Genomic DNA, 16,078 nt, shown 5'->3' with positions numbered 1-16,078 from the left:
CGCCGGGCTGCGCACGCGCAGAGTTTCAAATCTTAACGGTTCCAGTTCACGGCTGAGCCCGTGAGTGCGCATGCGCAGAATCCTCCCCTCCCGCCCGCGCGGTGCAGTGCAGTGCCGGTCACTCCGGCTGTGCCTCAGGCCATCTCGCGCGGGATCCGGTTTCAATGGCGCCCGCGAGCCCCGAGCGGCCGAGCGAGAGGGTGGCGCGGGCTTAGGTCATGAGAGTGCCCCGCCTGGCCTGGGCGCTGCTGTGCCGCAAGGCCGGCCTCCGCCTGTCACCTCGCAACGCACCGGGGCCCGGCCTGCGGCCTGGCGGAGCGCCGCGCGGCCCCGCTCTGCCCCGCGGCTACTCGGTGCCCAGCCCCCGCCCGTTCTTCATCACCACCCCCATCTTCTATGTGAACGCGGCTCCTCACATCGGCCACCTGTACTCGGCGGCGCTGGCAGACGCCCTGCACCGCTCCAGGCTGCTCGCCGGCTCCCACGCCAAGTTCGCCACAGGTGATGTACAGGAGGTGACGCTGCTCTCCGGGGAGGCCCTGACTTTGCTCACACCGTAACCCATCACCTGCTTAAAGCCTCCAAACCCGACTGAGAACTCCCGGCCTCCCATCTACACATGGGGATCCCGGAGATGGATTGCTGGAATGGACTGCGCTCCCCCCCCCCCCCCCCCAGAGGGACATATCCTATTTACCTAATTCGGGTAATTATTAGGTGTGGGTTGGCGGAGCCGAGGCTCGGTGACCCCGGAGTGTGTGTTGGGGTACCTGCTGGAGGCTGCCCAGCTCACACCACGAAGCGTGCCACCAGTAGCGCTGTGGCCAAGCTGTCCCGCTGCCTGTCCGGCGAGGACCACCCGATCTGTTAGGGGTTTGGCTGAAACGCAGAGTTCACAGAAATGATTTTGTAATGATATTTGCATTTGATACTACAATTATATCAAAGAGAGAACCTCCACCCTACCAAATAAAATTGGTCACTCACTCACTGTTTGTAGCTCAGTGGTTAGAGCACTCGCTTTGCAAGTGAGAGACCTGAGTTCAATTCCCGGCACAGGGCGAGACCTTGGGCAAGTTTCCTTACTCCACACAGAGCCTAATAATAATCCTCCAAAACCAAAAACAATAATAAATTGGTCATTTTCAATCTACGACTGTTTGTGGGACATTGTGTGCGCAATTGTCTGCCGCGTTCGCCCACAAATATACAGTCACTTCACTTTACAGTGTGTTCTGTGAAGCACTTTGGGACGTCCTCCCGACGTGAAAAGCGCTATATCAAATGCAAGGATTATTATTATATTGCTGTGCAAACTGTTTTTTGCCTGATTAAATTTGCTAAACTTCAAACTAACTCTTTTTGCAGCTCTTTAATCCTGGCCAACAACCTCCCCACCCCACCCCCCAAAAAAAATTGTTCACTCACTCTATGGCTGTTTGTTGTGCTCAGCTGGCAGTTTCAACCACAAAATACAGTCACTGAACTTTACAGTATGTCATGTGAAACGCTTTGAGACATCTCAACAATGGGATGAGACACTATATCAAATGCAAGGATTATTATTATTCCAGGTTACTTTTTTTTTGACTTGAGTATTGAACTGATAAATGTGCCATGTGATTTAGATGGTCGTTAAAAAATCCCATGTCCTTTATTTCAAAGAGAAGGCTTGCTGGATAATATCCCTCCCTCATACAAATTCAATTTCCAAAATTCAGATTAATTGGTTACTTATCTCAGTGCTGTTTGTGAATATTATTGATGCGAATTAGTTGCTGTTTGCCACAATATGCATTTCATCTCATTTTGTGGCTTGTTTTTAGATGTTCTTGTGGGAAAGAGCTTATATAAATGATAGTGTATAATGTAACTTATATTGATAATCGCATTCTTGAGAGGCCTCAAAGCTTCACAGAATATACTGGAAAGTAATTGTCTGTATTTTGTGGGCGAAGCGCGGCAGCCAATTGCGCACAGCAGATGTTTGAAATGGGTACATGTGAAAGACATGCTGTTTTACACCTTAACATGCCATAGTTTAAAAGCTTTGTAACAGACAAACTAAATTGTCTTTATAATATTGAAACTACAATTTTACTAAATAACAGTATACAGCGAAAATGCGTCAGTGGTAAATGACAACACAATAGCTTCATCTTTTCACTAGATGGCATCCTACTCCCATTCTGATTTGTGAGTTAGTACAGTATCTGACATACATTTAATGGGTACTGATGCCCATTCAGATGTTTAGAGTTGTAAACATTGGATATCAGTGAAATGCATCTTATTCTTGTGGAGTCTTGTGGAGTCCTGTAGCTCAGTGGTTAGAGCACTCGCTTTGCAAGTGAGAGACCTGGGTTCAATTCCAGGCAGAGGGCGAAACCTTGGGCAAGTTTCCTTACTCCACATAGAGCCTAATAATAATCCCTTCAAAAAACAAAAAACAATAATAAATTGGTCATTTTCAATCTACGACTGTTTGTGGGACATTGCTGTGCGCAATTGGCTGCCGCGTTCGCCCACAAATATACAGTCAATTCACTTTACAGTGTGTTCTGTGAAGCGCTTTGGGACGTCCTCCCGACGTGAAAAGCGCTATATCAAATGCAAGGATTATTATTATTATTATTATTATTCTGGATAGAAAGTGGTTTTCTTCAAGCAACCTACATTATCTGTGTTGCTGAAATGGGTAGTTTACAGCTGAAGTGTCCAACTGTTACTGCTGAAATAGTTGGATGTATTGTATGATTGATTGAAAAAGTATTGAATATGTGATGAGACCTTGTAAACTGTATTTAAGTATCTATCTCATTTCCGTTTAAAACAAGAATTTTGCAGGAAAGAATTGTACATTCCAAATTATCATGTATGTAAAGAAGAATTTTCTAACCTTCCCTTGTGTAAGTGAAAGCTGTAGCCAGAGGGAGGAGGGGGAGAAAATTTATTCAAAAACACTATTTTTATTTGTTAAGTGTCTATGTAAATTAAAATGTAAATATAGAAGAGAGAATGAGACAAGGAAAGATTGATATGCCAGAAAAATATGTTGAAAACATTTTTTTTTTAATTTTCACACCTTTTAGGAATATTAGAGCCAGTTATTCCTGGTGTTAGCACTGTTATTGTGACAGGGGCTTGTAGCTATGTTAAGTCCTGTTGGCTGTGATGTGATTGTAATGCTGCTCTGTGGGATCTCTTTAAGGTACGGATGAGCATGGCATGAAGATCCAGCAAGCTGCAGATGCTGAAGCCAAAGACCCACTGGATTTCTGCACTGAAGTGTCTGACAAATTTAGGACACTGTTCCAAAACTCCTCAATTGCATACACTGATTACATCCGAACCACAGAGGAGCGTCACAGAAAGGTCGTTGAGCAGTTTTGGTGTGTTTTGCGTGACAATGGCTACCTCTACAAAGGAACATATGAAGGATGGTATTCCACTCCAGACGAGACCTTCCTCTCAGACGCTCAGGTTGTAGAAAGTAGGGATTCAGATGGAAACAGTGTAAAGGTCTCATTAGAAAGTGGACACAAGGTAACTCTGATCCAGTCAGTGAACTTGGGGTATAATAAATAATTATCGTTGCATTTCATATAGTGCCTTATAACATTGTCAAGTGCTTCATAGGATATACTGTAAATTGTGACTCTGTGTGTTGTCGGCAAAGGCAGTAGCTAATTTGCACATAGCATTGTCCCACAAACAGCCATGAAGTGAATGCCCTATTTTATTTCGGAGATTTTTTTTTCAAAGGACATCTGACAATGCAATTTACCCTCAGCACTACACTGGAGTCAGCATAGACTATAATCCATACATGGAACTTGAATCCACAACCTTCTGACTCTTAGGAGTCAAGATGCTGTACTAACTGAACCAGGTTGGCACACAGGCCATGTAGCAAGATCATAATACAGGCGTGGCACCTAATGCGGGAGCGGCTGCTGTAATGATCTGGAATAATGAGCTCAGTTGTTCTGCTATCAGTGCGTTACAGCATTTGTGTTGCTTTTTTGAGTATTTTTCTGTAGGTTTGATTTCAGTGCTCATCAAGGTTGTAGGAAAATTAATCGGACATGAAAGGTGATATGCAAATGTACTTTGTTGTTGTTTGTCGCTCTCAGTGTTGTCAATGGATCACTTCCCAGATACTGTTGGTTAGCTACAATACAATACAAAATTACATTTGTAAGGCGTCTTTCACAGGAGGATGTCCCAAGGCGCTGAACAATCAGGGATTAGGACCCGACTGGGGAGGAATTGGGATCTTGGAGGGTGGCCGAAGGCACGGTTGAAGAGGAAGTTCTTGAGGTGTGCCTTGAAGGAGGCAAGGGCAGGAGTGAGGCAAAGGGAATGTGTGATGGAGTTCAGAGGGTGGGGGTAGAGAGGCTGAGGCCAGATGTAGAGTAAGGTGCCTTTCCTTCTGAAAAATGATTCAAATTCAACTTCAAGAGAACAATTGTTGCTGTACCAGTGTGCCATTTCTATTTTTCATCCAAACTTGTGACCTGTATGAATGAATACAGTTTAAGGTTTTCCACTGGCATGCTTCCTAGTAACTTGGATGTGACTCCCATGTACTTTATCACATGAATTCTTGGGTCTTGTAATTTTGAAGGAGTTCCAGAGATTCAGGTGCAGTGGCTGAAAGCACAGCAGTTGTCGGTATTACAGAGGGGTTGAGGGACATGCAAAAGGCCCAAGACAGCAGAGTGAAGGGGGTGAAGAGTGGGGTGTGAGCAGGTTGGAGAGATGGGGAGTTGCCAGGGCATGAAATGATTTGTGGCTGAGCGAGGATCTTGAAATCTATTTTGTGATAGGAGCCACTGGAGCTTAGCAAGGACTGAGGTATTGGGGGTGTGGAGTATGTACGGGTGAGGATTCAGATGGTGGAGGTTTGAATCAGTTGGATTTAGTGAATTGTGGAGCTTTGCAAGGAATGCATGAAATATAAATATACAGAATGCTGCCAAATAGGTGGATGTGTCAAATTGATATTTCCTATTTAAGGGCAGGTTCAACCTGCAGAGAGCTGTAACACAGGACTGACTGCCTATAATTATCACTGTGCTATAATTCACAACCATAATTAGCAAACTCCCAAATTTTAGTCTCTTCCGAGAATATACTATTGATCAGGATTATAGCTACAATTCTAATTTCAAATAGTTGTTAGACTTTACATCTGTAAAGCACTTTGGAGGGATGAAATGCAAATACTAAACAGCACCTTTTGTTTCTAACCAATAGGTTGAGTGGACTAAAGAGGACAATTATATGTTCAGACTGTCCAGTTTCAGACCCCTGCTGTTAGAGTGGCTGAAAAACAACCCACAAGTGATCTATCCAGAGAAGTTTTATCACATTGTTGTCCACTGGCTGCAGGATGAGATGCCAGATCTATCAGTTTCACGACAGAGGAACCGTTTGAAGTGGGGCATCCCAGTCCCTGGAGATTCGACACAGACCATTTATGTATGGTTAGATGCTTTAGTCAACTACCTTACTGTGGCTGGCTATCCACAGGACCACAGCTATTGGTGGCCTGCAGCTCATCACGTGGTTGGGAAGGACATCCTCAAGTTTCATGCCATATATTGGCCTGCTTTCCTGATGGCAGCTGGCCTGCATCTACCAAAACAGATCTATGTCCATTCACATTGGACAGTCAATGGTCAGAAAATGTCTAAAAGTCTTGGTAATGTTGTTGATCCCTTGGAACGATTTTCTGCATACACGGCTGATGGTTTCAGATATTTCTTGCTGCGGCAAGGCGTACCAGATACTGACTGTGACTACTATGATGACAAGGTGCTCAAAGTTTTAAATGCTGAACTAACGGATTCACTGGGAGGACTCCTTAACCGTTGCACAGGTACAAACATAAATCCTGACCAAATCTATTCCCGTTTTTCAAACCATTGTTTCCCTAAGAGGCACCATGAGCATCAAGTGGTTTGTCTTGGGAGAGCCACAACCGAAGACTACAAGTTGATTGAACTGGTTGAGCGGTTGCCTTTAGATGTCAAACGGCACTTTGACGAATTCCGCATTTATAAGGCTTTGGAGGCCATCAATTTGTGTGTGCGTCTAACCAACGCCTTTTTCCACCGCCATGCTCCCTGGAAACTTGACCGGGAGAATGCTGCCGATAGGAGCTGGCTGGAAACTATTCTTCACGTCACATTGGAGTGCCTGCGTGTTTATGGAATCCTGTTGCAGCCAGTCGTGCCAACCATCGCTGACAAGTTGCTTTCACGACTTGCAGTCAACCTGCACGAGCGAGACTGGCGATGGTTGAATTTTTTAGCTAGATATCACAACAATGAGTGCCTGTTTGAAGGAAGAAAGCTGGGAACTGACACTGGGCTCCTGTTTAACAGGTTAGAAAGAACTAACACAGCAGATAGGAAGACTCAAAGAAACGCCAGAAAAAGATCAAGTCATAAATAACTTAAATATACGTTGAGACTTTCATTCCCTTAATTATCTTAAGCAGTGATGCTTAGAATTTATTTAATGTGATCTTTGTAAGTAATAAAACCATTGTTTTATACTTTTTTGAACTGATGATTTCTCTGGATGTTGATACCTCTTTATCTTGGTGTTTATTATCTTTGAAATAATGTGAAATCATTATAATTAATTAATCTGTTTAGTTATGCATGAGGGTGATCGGCTCACGATCGGGAGAGGACATGAGCTGCAGAGTTCTGAATAATCTGCAATTTGTGGAGGGAAGAGTTGGGAAGTTCGGTGAGCGGGGTTAAGCCTGGACACAATGAAAGTGTGGATGAGGGTCACAGCGGCCTGACGGGAAAGATAGTGGTGTAGGCAGACAATGTTGCGGAGGTGGGGGGAGGCAGAACGGGTAATTGCACGGATGTGGGGTTTGAAGGACAATTGAGGGTCGAACAAGACACCAAGCTACTGTACTGTCTCAGTGAGGTGGAGATTGCATCCATGAACTGATGCTTTCAGCATCTGAGGTGAGGAGGCGTCAACTGGAGCCAAGCAGGAGGGCCTTGGTCTTTTCGACATTCAGCTAGGAAATTGGCTCTCATCCAGGATTGATGTCTGACAGACAATCCACCAGGACAGCAGTCGTCCTGGTGTTCATCTTCATATGTGGAAGTTGATCCATCAGTCATCAAAACAACATCAGAAACTGAATCAGAGCGTTGAACGAGATTACTTGTTTGCATCTTTAAATGCATAAGGATTTCTCTTTCAATTAGTTTGTGTAACTGCAAGAGCTCAAGGGATTGGTTTGGTTTGTTTCCAGCTGCAGGTCAATGATATTCTTGGCCCTTCCTATGTTTTGAATTACAGGATAAAGTTCCTGAATTGTAATGAGTACACCTTTACAGTTACAATCTCAAAATACAATATGTACAAATAAGCCTGATTATTATCCCTGCAAAAGTGATCCACTAATTGACTCACGACTGGGTTCCTATTTATTGCTAGGTAAACACAGGTGTGTGGAGTAAGGAAATGTTTTGTCTTGCCCAGGAATCGAAACCAGGTTCTCTTGCTTGCGAGCGAGTGCTCTAACTGCTCTAACCACTAAGTTGTTAGATACACTTATCCAATTCTGTTGTGTCATTTTCCCAAGTCATGTGGCTTTTCTTAGATAATAGAAGGTGTAGAGCTAGCGATTATGAGCTTTTAATGTTTTTTTTGTCTGACCCACCGTTCCTGTCCTGTGACAACATACCAGAAGCTTTAACAATCTTTCTTTCGGTTGCTAGTTGACTTTTGTGTATGCACACTCCAACGTACTGATTGGCTCCCGTCAGTGCCTCCACACCTCAGGCGCTGACAGCATCGCATCCAAGATTGCACACTCCACCTTACTAAGCCAGTCCGGACCTTTGACATCTTGTTTGACCCTCAACTATCCTTTCTACACCGCATCTGTGCCATGACTCTGCCTTACTCCACCTATGCAACACAACATCGCCCGGCTCTGCCACTGTCTCGCACCGCAGGCTGCCGAAACCCTCATACAGGCATTCATAACATCCAGGCTCGACTACGCAAACTCCCTGCTTGTCGGCCTCCCCAACTTCTCCCTCTGGAGGCTACAGATCATCCAGAACTCTGCAGCCCTCATCCTCGCGACTCCACTGGCTTCCCATCACACAGAGGATAATAATAATATCCTTGCATTTGATATAGCGCTTTTTACGTCTTCTAGACGTCTCAAAGCGCTTCACAGAATAGGCTGTAAAGTGAATTGACTATATTTGTGAGAGAAATGTGGCAGCCAATTGCGCACAGCAGTGTCCCGCAAACAGTCGTGAATTGAAATCCAATTTATTGTTTTTATTGAGGGATTATTATCAGGCGTGTGGAGTAAGAAAATTTGCCCAAGGTTTCACCCTGCCAGGTACAGTTCAAGATCCTAGTCCTCACCTTCAAAGCCGTCCATGACCTTGCTCCCCCTACCCCTGTGACCTCATAACTTACTACCAACGTGCCCGCTTCCTCCACTCAGCGGGCTCCGGCCTGCTTCACGTCCCCCGCCTCGTCCACCCCACCACTGGCGAATGGGCTTTCAGCCACTTTGCTCCCACCCTCTGGAACTCCATCCCATAGTCCCTCCACCTCACCCCCTCCCTTGTCTCCTTCAAGATCGGTCTCAAGACCCCCCTCTTCGACCGAGGCTTCGGACACTCTCCTCCCCCGCCCTCCATCCTCCCTGATCCCAACCCTCAGCTCTGGTCAGAAGCACTGACTGTCCAGGGCCTTGGGACGTCCTCTCAACGTGAAAGGCGCTATGCAAACGTAATCTTCCAAGAATTCTTGTTTTTATTTGACTAGCTCTGCAGTGGGTTGACACAACATTTCATCTTTACCTATACTCATCTGGGAGGATTCCTGTGGGAGGACTCATTTTGGCCGTGTTCTTTGACCATAGAGACATGATTTATACCTCATCGGAAAGGTCTTGTGCCTGTGAGTAACATGGGCATATTTATTTTCAGGTATTTCCAACTCATTTTGGTGCACTGTTGCAGTCCTTTCAAACCCACACTGTTCTTTTGTTCTTCAGTTTCATTTAATGGGCTTCCCTCTCTTGTCTGGCATTTTTATCCTTGAAAGGTTTTTGCTTTCTATCTCTGCTGGCTTTCCAATGCTGTTCTAATATACTGTTTATAAGTGTGATTAATAGATATTAGGGAAGTTAGGGTTTTAAGAGACATGGAGAGAAAGCAGGGGAATAATAATAATCATCTTTGCATTTGATGCGGGAGGACACCTCACAGCACACCATAGGATTTACTGTACATTATAGGACTGTACAGTATTTGTAAGCAAATGCAGCAGCCAATTTGTGCACAGAAATATCCCACAAATAGCCATTAAGTGAATGACAAAAAAAAAAAATTCTGGGTGATTGTTGTTCAGGACACCAAGAGAAAATCCTTAATGTTTCATCTTAAAGATTTGCACCTCCAACAATGTAGCACTCCTCCGACTCAGTATTGGAGGGTCAGCCGAGACTGTGACTTCAAAGGCCTGATGTGGTACAACTTTCTGACTCAGAGGCGAGAGCACTTCCAACTGAGCCAGGCTGACACTCAGTGAGATTAGAAAAATAAACTAATAAAGTGGCAGAGCAAACTCACAATCCTTATTCCAGGAAACAAAAATGGGAAAGCTGGGGCAGTAACCTTACTTTATGACTGGAAATTAGATTTGAGAGAGTGCACCGACATATACAATCAACTCAACTACTGGTACATCATTGAATCAGTGGATGGTGACAGAATTTTTTCCCCAGAGTTTTTTCCCTAACGTGCTTGTATTTAAAAGGCAGTAATGGCTCTTGTGCTGTGTTGGTTAAAATCCCGCTTGTGTTCTCCCTGGCTGTGTTCCTGCCTTCTGGCCATTACTGGTCTCATTTTGCTGACGTGCTTAAATTACCTATTCCTCTGCAGGACAAGCATGGGCTGTGATGATTTATTGCTCTTGCATGAAAGATGCAAAGCAGATGGAGCTGGGTTACTTAAATCGTGTATTCCGTAAGAGTTAATTATAGAAATCCTTAAGTGATTTAATCATTTTAATTAAAAAATTACCAGGCACCAAATTTTGCTTATGAATGCTATTGTTCAGTCTGTGAACTTAAGACGAGTTAAAATTATTTGAGTTTTATATGTAATATACTAAGTGGGTGTATTAATTTAGATTTTATTAATAGTTTTCAGCTTTACACTAATTTATATGTTAAATGGTTATATTCTGCTTCAGGTATTAAAGAGCATACGTTTGTAGAATTGCTATGGTTTAATACATTTTGCTCATCACAATTCAGAGGGAACAACAATAATAAAATAATAATACTTGCATTTGATATAGCACTTTATCACATCTTCTAGTGAAGATCTCTTGGTATCTTTATCAAGATATTCATGGGTGTATTTTCCTGTTCTGAAAGTGGTGAATTATTTTCCAATGCTGTTCCATGACTAAGAATTATAATCTATTTAAAATCAACAAATAATACACAATGTTGAATGTTCTTTGATTCTTCTTTGAGACATTGTGCTTATTGGCTCTGACCAGACTGTAATGCATTCTGAGTACTTCACAGCATTGGTCAGATCTCCAGTATCCCAACTGGGTGCTGAACCCATCAGGGCACCTGTTTCTGATGTAATAATGACCTTGTGGAACGACCATCCTGGAATGTGACTTTCATATCATCTGTAACATCAAAGCTCCTCATATCATCCCATCATCTGGCATTAAGATCATCTAATTGTTTGGCAGCCATGTTAATTCTAACCAATGGGTCAGCATTGTTGTCTCCTCTGTTTCATCAATGTCACCTCACAAGATACTCCAAATTCTGCTTATTAGTGGTGAGGAAAGTTACAGTCAAAATTGATGGAACACGTGGAGGTGCCTGGAGCAATTCAATGTTAAAATGAATAATGATAATAGGAAAACAAAATTACAAATGGCATCTTCAACTGACTGCCAACTCAAGGTGACCATGTTGATGGTGAGAAGTTAGTCAAGTAATAGAAGTTGGCAGAGAAATCAGAATGTAATTGTGGAGCAATTTCAATATTCCAAAAGTAAAGTGAACAAGACAGACCAAGGACAATTGATGTGAAAGCACAAGCAAGGCTTCCAACAAAACCTAAAACTGCGTATTAGGGCAGAAGGTATATGAAGTTTATTAATAGCTGGTTGAGAAGTTTGGAAGAAGTCACCATTTGATCAGTAAATGGCTAAAGTTATCCCAATATCCCAATATTTTTTCAGAAATTGTTTTTGTCCCATAATAGAAGCTTGATCCAGGTTTGGGGAGCTCACTAGGTTTGCCCAGTGGGAAGCTCGCAGGGAGTTCCTGGTGTCTATCATCCACCCGGTGAGGGCTCAAATCTGAACTTGTTGGATGTCGGATGACTACCCTGGAGTCCTGTAGCTCAGAAGTTAGACCACTTGCCCGGCAAGCGAGAGACCTGGGTTCGATTCCTGGCAGGGCAAAATGTAGGACAAGTTTCCTTACTCCACGCGCCTCTGTTTAGCTGCAGTAAGTAGAAACCTGGTTGTTAGTCGATTCGCAGATCGCTTTTCCAGTCTTGTTAGTTTGGTCCCTGAGCCAGTGAGTATTGCAGGGCACTGCTGGTAACAACACTGGCTCATTGGAATGGCAGACTAAGAACTGGGGGGGTGTCAGCCCACTCAGCTCATGTAAACCATTAAAGCCAAAGCCCTAAATGTGGTCCTAGCTGGACAAACAGCAGGATAGTCAATGGCAAGCTATGGGGTTTTAGCTGTTTAGACTCCAGCAGTACCCCAACGCACAGTCAAAGGCTCCAAGCCTTGGATCTTGCCAATCTGCGCCTGATAAGCATTCACCTTGCAAGCGAGATGACCCAGGTTCGATTCCCTGGCAAGGCGAAACCTTAGACAAGTTTTCTTACTCTATCTGCTTCTATTTAAATAGCAGTAAATGGGAACCTGGTTGTTAGTCGATTGACGGATCGCTATCTAGGGGTAATAATCCCTCCAAAAAAATTGGTTACTCAATCTGTTTGTGGGACAATGCTATGTGCAATTGGCTGCTGTGTTTGGTCCACAAAATACACGGTCAATTCACTTCATAAGCATTATCTGTGCACATTTACAAGGATGTTGCCAGGCATGAGGGGATACAGCTCTCAAGAAAGATTGGCCAGGTTGCAGCTTTTCTCTCTTTGGAGATAAGAGAATTGAGAGGGGACTTGATAGCGATGATCAGATTATGAAAGGATTTGAGAGGTGGATGTTAATAGGCTGTTTCCAATTGTCATTGTCCAAAAATAGAGAAATATAATTTTTAGTAATAGATCTAATAGGGAGTTTGGGAGGAATGTCTTATGCAGAGGGTGGTGAGAATGTGGAAGTCATTTCCAGAAGCTATGGTTGAAGCAAATCATATTAATGTCTTGAAAAATCTTGCTGTATACATGTGGGAGAAGGAAATAGAGTGGTTTAGGAGAGGCAAATAGGAGGGGTGGGGTTTTATGTGGCGTATAAACACTAACACAATTTCCATGCTGTGCCACTCCATGTAACTAATTCTACACCCACAGCAGCTTTAGAATTTACATTTAATATGTCACATTATCATGTTGAACTGTCCAGAAACTTGACAATCTTGTTTTTGAAGGGATGACTTATGTCAGTAAATGCAGCAGCTATGTTAGAATAATCCTTGCATTTGGTATCCAACAACAACAAATTACACTTGTTTAGCGCCCTTCACATCGGAAAGACGCCCTTATCACGGAATATAGCACCTTATCACATCTTTGTGAATTGACTGTATAGTTTGTGGGTGAAACACAGCAGCCAATTGCATCCAGCAGTGTCCCACAAACAGTCGTGCATTGAGTGACCAAAATTTATTTTGGAGTGATTATTACCTCCGGAAAAGCAATCTGCCAATCGACTGCTCTACCCTCAACTCCACGACACCCGATGTCCTGACAGCTGTTTGTCCGACATCGAGTCCTGGACGAGAGACAACTTTCTTCAGCTCAACGTGCGTAAAACTGAGGCCCTCCTGATTGGCTCACGTCAGCGCCTCCGCACCTCAGGCGCTGACAGCATCAGCATCCAAGGCTGCACTCTCCACCTCTCAAAGCCATCAGGAACCTCGGTGTTCTGTTCGACCCTGAGCTGTCCTTTCTCCCTCACATCCGCACCACAACGGGCACCGCCTTCCATCACCTCCGGAACATCGCCAGACTACGGCACTACCTCACCCCTCACGCGGCTGAAACCCTGGTCCACACCTTTACCACCTCAAGGCCGGACTATGGGAACTCTCTCCTCGCCGGCCTTCCCGGCCCTCCCTCCACACTGCAGGTCATTCAGAACTCTGCAGCTCGTGTACTGTCCCGCACCAGACACCGCGACCACATCACTCCCACCCTCGCTCGCCTCCACTGGCTCCCCATCCCCCAGAGGATCGAATTCACTAATAATAATAATAATAATCCTTGCATTTGATATAGCGCTTTTCACATCGGGAGGACGTCCCAAAGTGCTTCACAGAACACAATGTAAAGTGAATTGACTGTATATTTGTGGGCAAACGCGGCAGCCAATTGCGCACAGCAATGTCCCACAAACAGTCATATGGATTGAAAATGACCAATTTATTACTGTTTTGTTTTTTTGGAGGGATTATTATTCAAGATCCTCATCCTCACCTACAAGGCCATTCATGGCCTCGCTCCCTCCTACCTCTCCGACCTACTTACCTGCCCATACCCTCCGTTCCTCTGGCTCTGGTCTGCTCCACGTCCCCCGCCCCAACCGCCCTACCATCAGTGGCCGGGCCTTCAGCCTCTCAGCCCCAAGGCTCTGGAACTCCATCCCCCAGTGCCTTCGCCGCTTCCTCCCTTTCCTCCTTCAAGGCCGGTCTTAAGACCTTTCTCTTTGACCGAGCCTTCAGTTCCGCTCTCGACCCTCTACCAACTCCTCGCTCCCTCCCTTCCCTCCCCTCACCCTGACCATTTCCCCGCTGCTCGGGTCCTGACCCAACTGTCCTCCCGCGTGAAAGGCACTCTATAAATGAAATCTTGTTGTTGTTGTTGCTAGATAAACAAGAGTGTGGAGTAAGGAAACTTGCCTAATGTTTCGCCCTGTTTGGGAATCAAACCCGGGTCCTCTTACTTGCGATGAATGACTGATTCATCTGGTGAATTTGGATGAGGGACAATTGTTGGGCAGGATACTGGGAGAATGCCCTCCTGATATTAGCGCTGTGTGACATTTAACTTTCACCTGAAGCATCAGAAAAAGCACACTTCACTCCAAAGGATGGCATTTCTGACATGGCAGTGTTTCCCGAGGACTGTACTGCAGCACTCTCACAGTTAGTTTCGACTGAGATCAAGTCCTGATTTGGGGCTTAGCTCCAAAACAGCATTTATAAATTGAGAGAAATGCTTTCCTGTAATGTTTTCAACAAACAGACAGCTCAGATTGAAAATAATAATAATTCTTGCATTTGATATAGGGAGAAACTTTCCTCTGGTGGGTGAGTGGTAACCAGAGAACACAGATTTAAGATAATTGGCAAAAGAACCAGAGGGGAGCCAAGGTGACATTATTTTATCCAGAGAACTTTTATTATTATTATTATTATTATGGTCTGGAATGCATTGCCTGAATAGGTGGTAGAAGCAGATTTGAGTGTAGTTTTCAAAAACGAATAATAATAATCCTTGCATTTGATATAGCGGTTTTCACGTCTTCTCAACGTCTCAAAGCGCTTCACAGAATGTATTGTAAAGTGAATTGACTGTATATTTGTGGGCGAAACGTGGCAGCCAATTGCGCACAGCAATGTCCCACAGACAGTCGTGGATTGAAAATGACCAATTTATTATTGTTTTGTTTTGGAGGGATTAATATTAGGCTCTGTGTGGAGTAAGGAAACTTGCCCGAGGTTTCGCCCTCTGCCTGGAATTGAACTCAGGTCTCTCGCTTGCAAAGCGAGTGCCCTAACCACTGAGCTGCAGAACTCCACGTGGTATGTACTTGAAAAGGAATAATGTGCAGGGCTAAGGGTTAAGAGTGGGGGAGTGGGAATAGTTGGTAGCTCTTTCAAAGAGCTGGCGCAGGCACGAGGAACCGAATAGTCTCAAAGTGCTTCACAGAATACACTGTAACAACAACAATAATAAGATTACATTTGTAAAGCGCCTTTCACATCGGGAGAATGTCCCAAGTTGCTGGACAATCAAGAGTTTTGGACCCGAGGCTGGGGGTCGGGATCGGGGAGGGTGGAGGGCAGGGGGGGAATCAGGGAGATCGAAAGCATGATCGAAGAGGAGGGTCTTGAGATGGGTCTTGAAGGAGGCAAGGGAGGGGGCGAGGTGGAGGGACTGCGGGATGGAGTTTCAGAGGGTGACGGCAGAGTGGCTAAAGGCTCGCCTGCCAATGGTGAGGCGAGAGTGGCAGGGGATGTGAAGCAGGCCGGAGCCCACAGTCAAGCCTCAATGTAATGAAGGCGTGTATGAGGGTCTCGGCGGCCTGTGGTGTGAGACAGTGTCAGAGCCGGCCGATGTTTCGGTGGTGGGGGAAGGCAGAGCGGGTCATGGCGCAGATGTGGGCTAGAAAGGATAATTGAGGATCAAACAAGACCCTAAGGTTTCAGACTGGCTTAGCAGGGTGGAGTGTGCAACAACACCAACAAGATTTGAAGGAAGTTAGCTCTCATCCAGGACTTGATGTCTGACAGACATTCTGTCAGGATAGCAGTGGTCCCGGAGTCAAGGATGGAGGCAGAGAGGTAGAGTTGGGTGTCATCCACATACGTGTGGAAGTTGAGCCCGTGGCTGCGGATGATGTCACCAAGAGGGAACATATAGATGTTGAAGAGGAGGGGACCAAGGACAGAGCCCTGAGGAATACAGCATGAGATGGTGAGGGGACTAGAGGAGAAGCCGTTTGTGGAGATGAAATGGAGGTGGTGCAAGAGGTACGATCTGAACCAGTCAAGGACAGAGACATGAAGGTTGAGGTGAGAGAGAGGCGGTGG

At 44.9% G+C, this 16,078-nt stretch overlaps 1 protein-coding gene across 1 annotated transcript; it reads left to right on the top strand.

Moving 5' to 3' along the window:
- The first annotated feature begins 118 nt into the window (after positions 1-118).
- Positions 119-6,568, top strand: mars2 (methionyl-tRNA synthetase 2, mitochondrial). The gene is made up of 3 exons (XM_007890915.2): positions 119-501; positions 3,212-3,546; positions 5,263-6,568. The coding sequence occupies exons 1-3, from the start codon at positions 219-221 to the stop codon at positions 6,463-6,465; spliced, it is 1,821 nt and encodes a 606-aa protein (XP_007889106.1). The 5' UTR covers positions 119-218; the 3' UTR covers positions 6,466-6,568.
- Positions 6,569-16,078: the final 9,510 nt, after the last annotated feature.

Source organism: Callorhinchus milii, unplaced genomic scaffold, assembly GCF_018977255.1.
Source record: "Callorhinchus milii isolate IMCB2004 unplaced genomic scaffold, IMCB_Cmil_1.0 Scaffold15, whole genome shotgun sequence".
NCBI lineage: Eukaryota > Metazoa > Chordata > Chondrichthyes > Chimaeriformes > Callorhinchidae > Callorhinchus > Callorhinchus milii.
The sequence above is the reverse complement of the archived record's forward strand: the minus strand, read 5'-3'. Positions and strand labels throughout refer to the sequence as shown.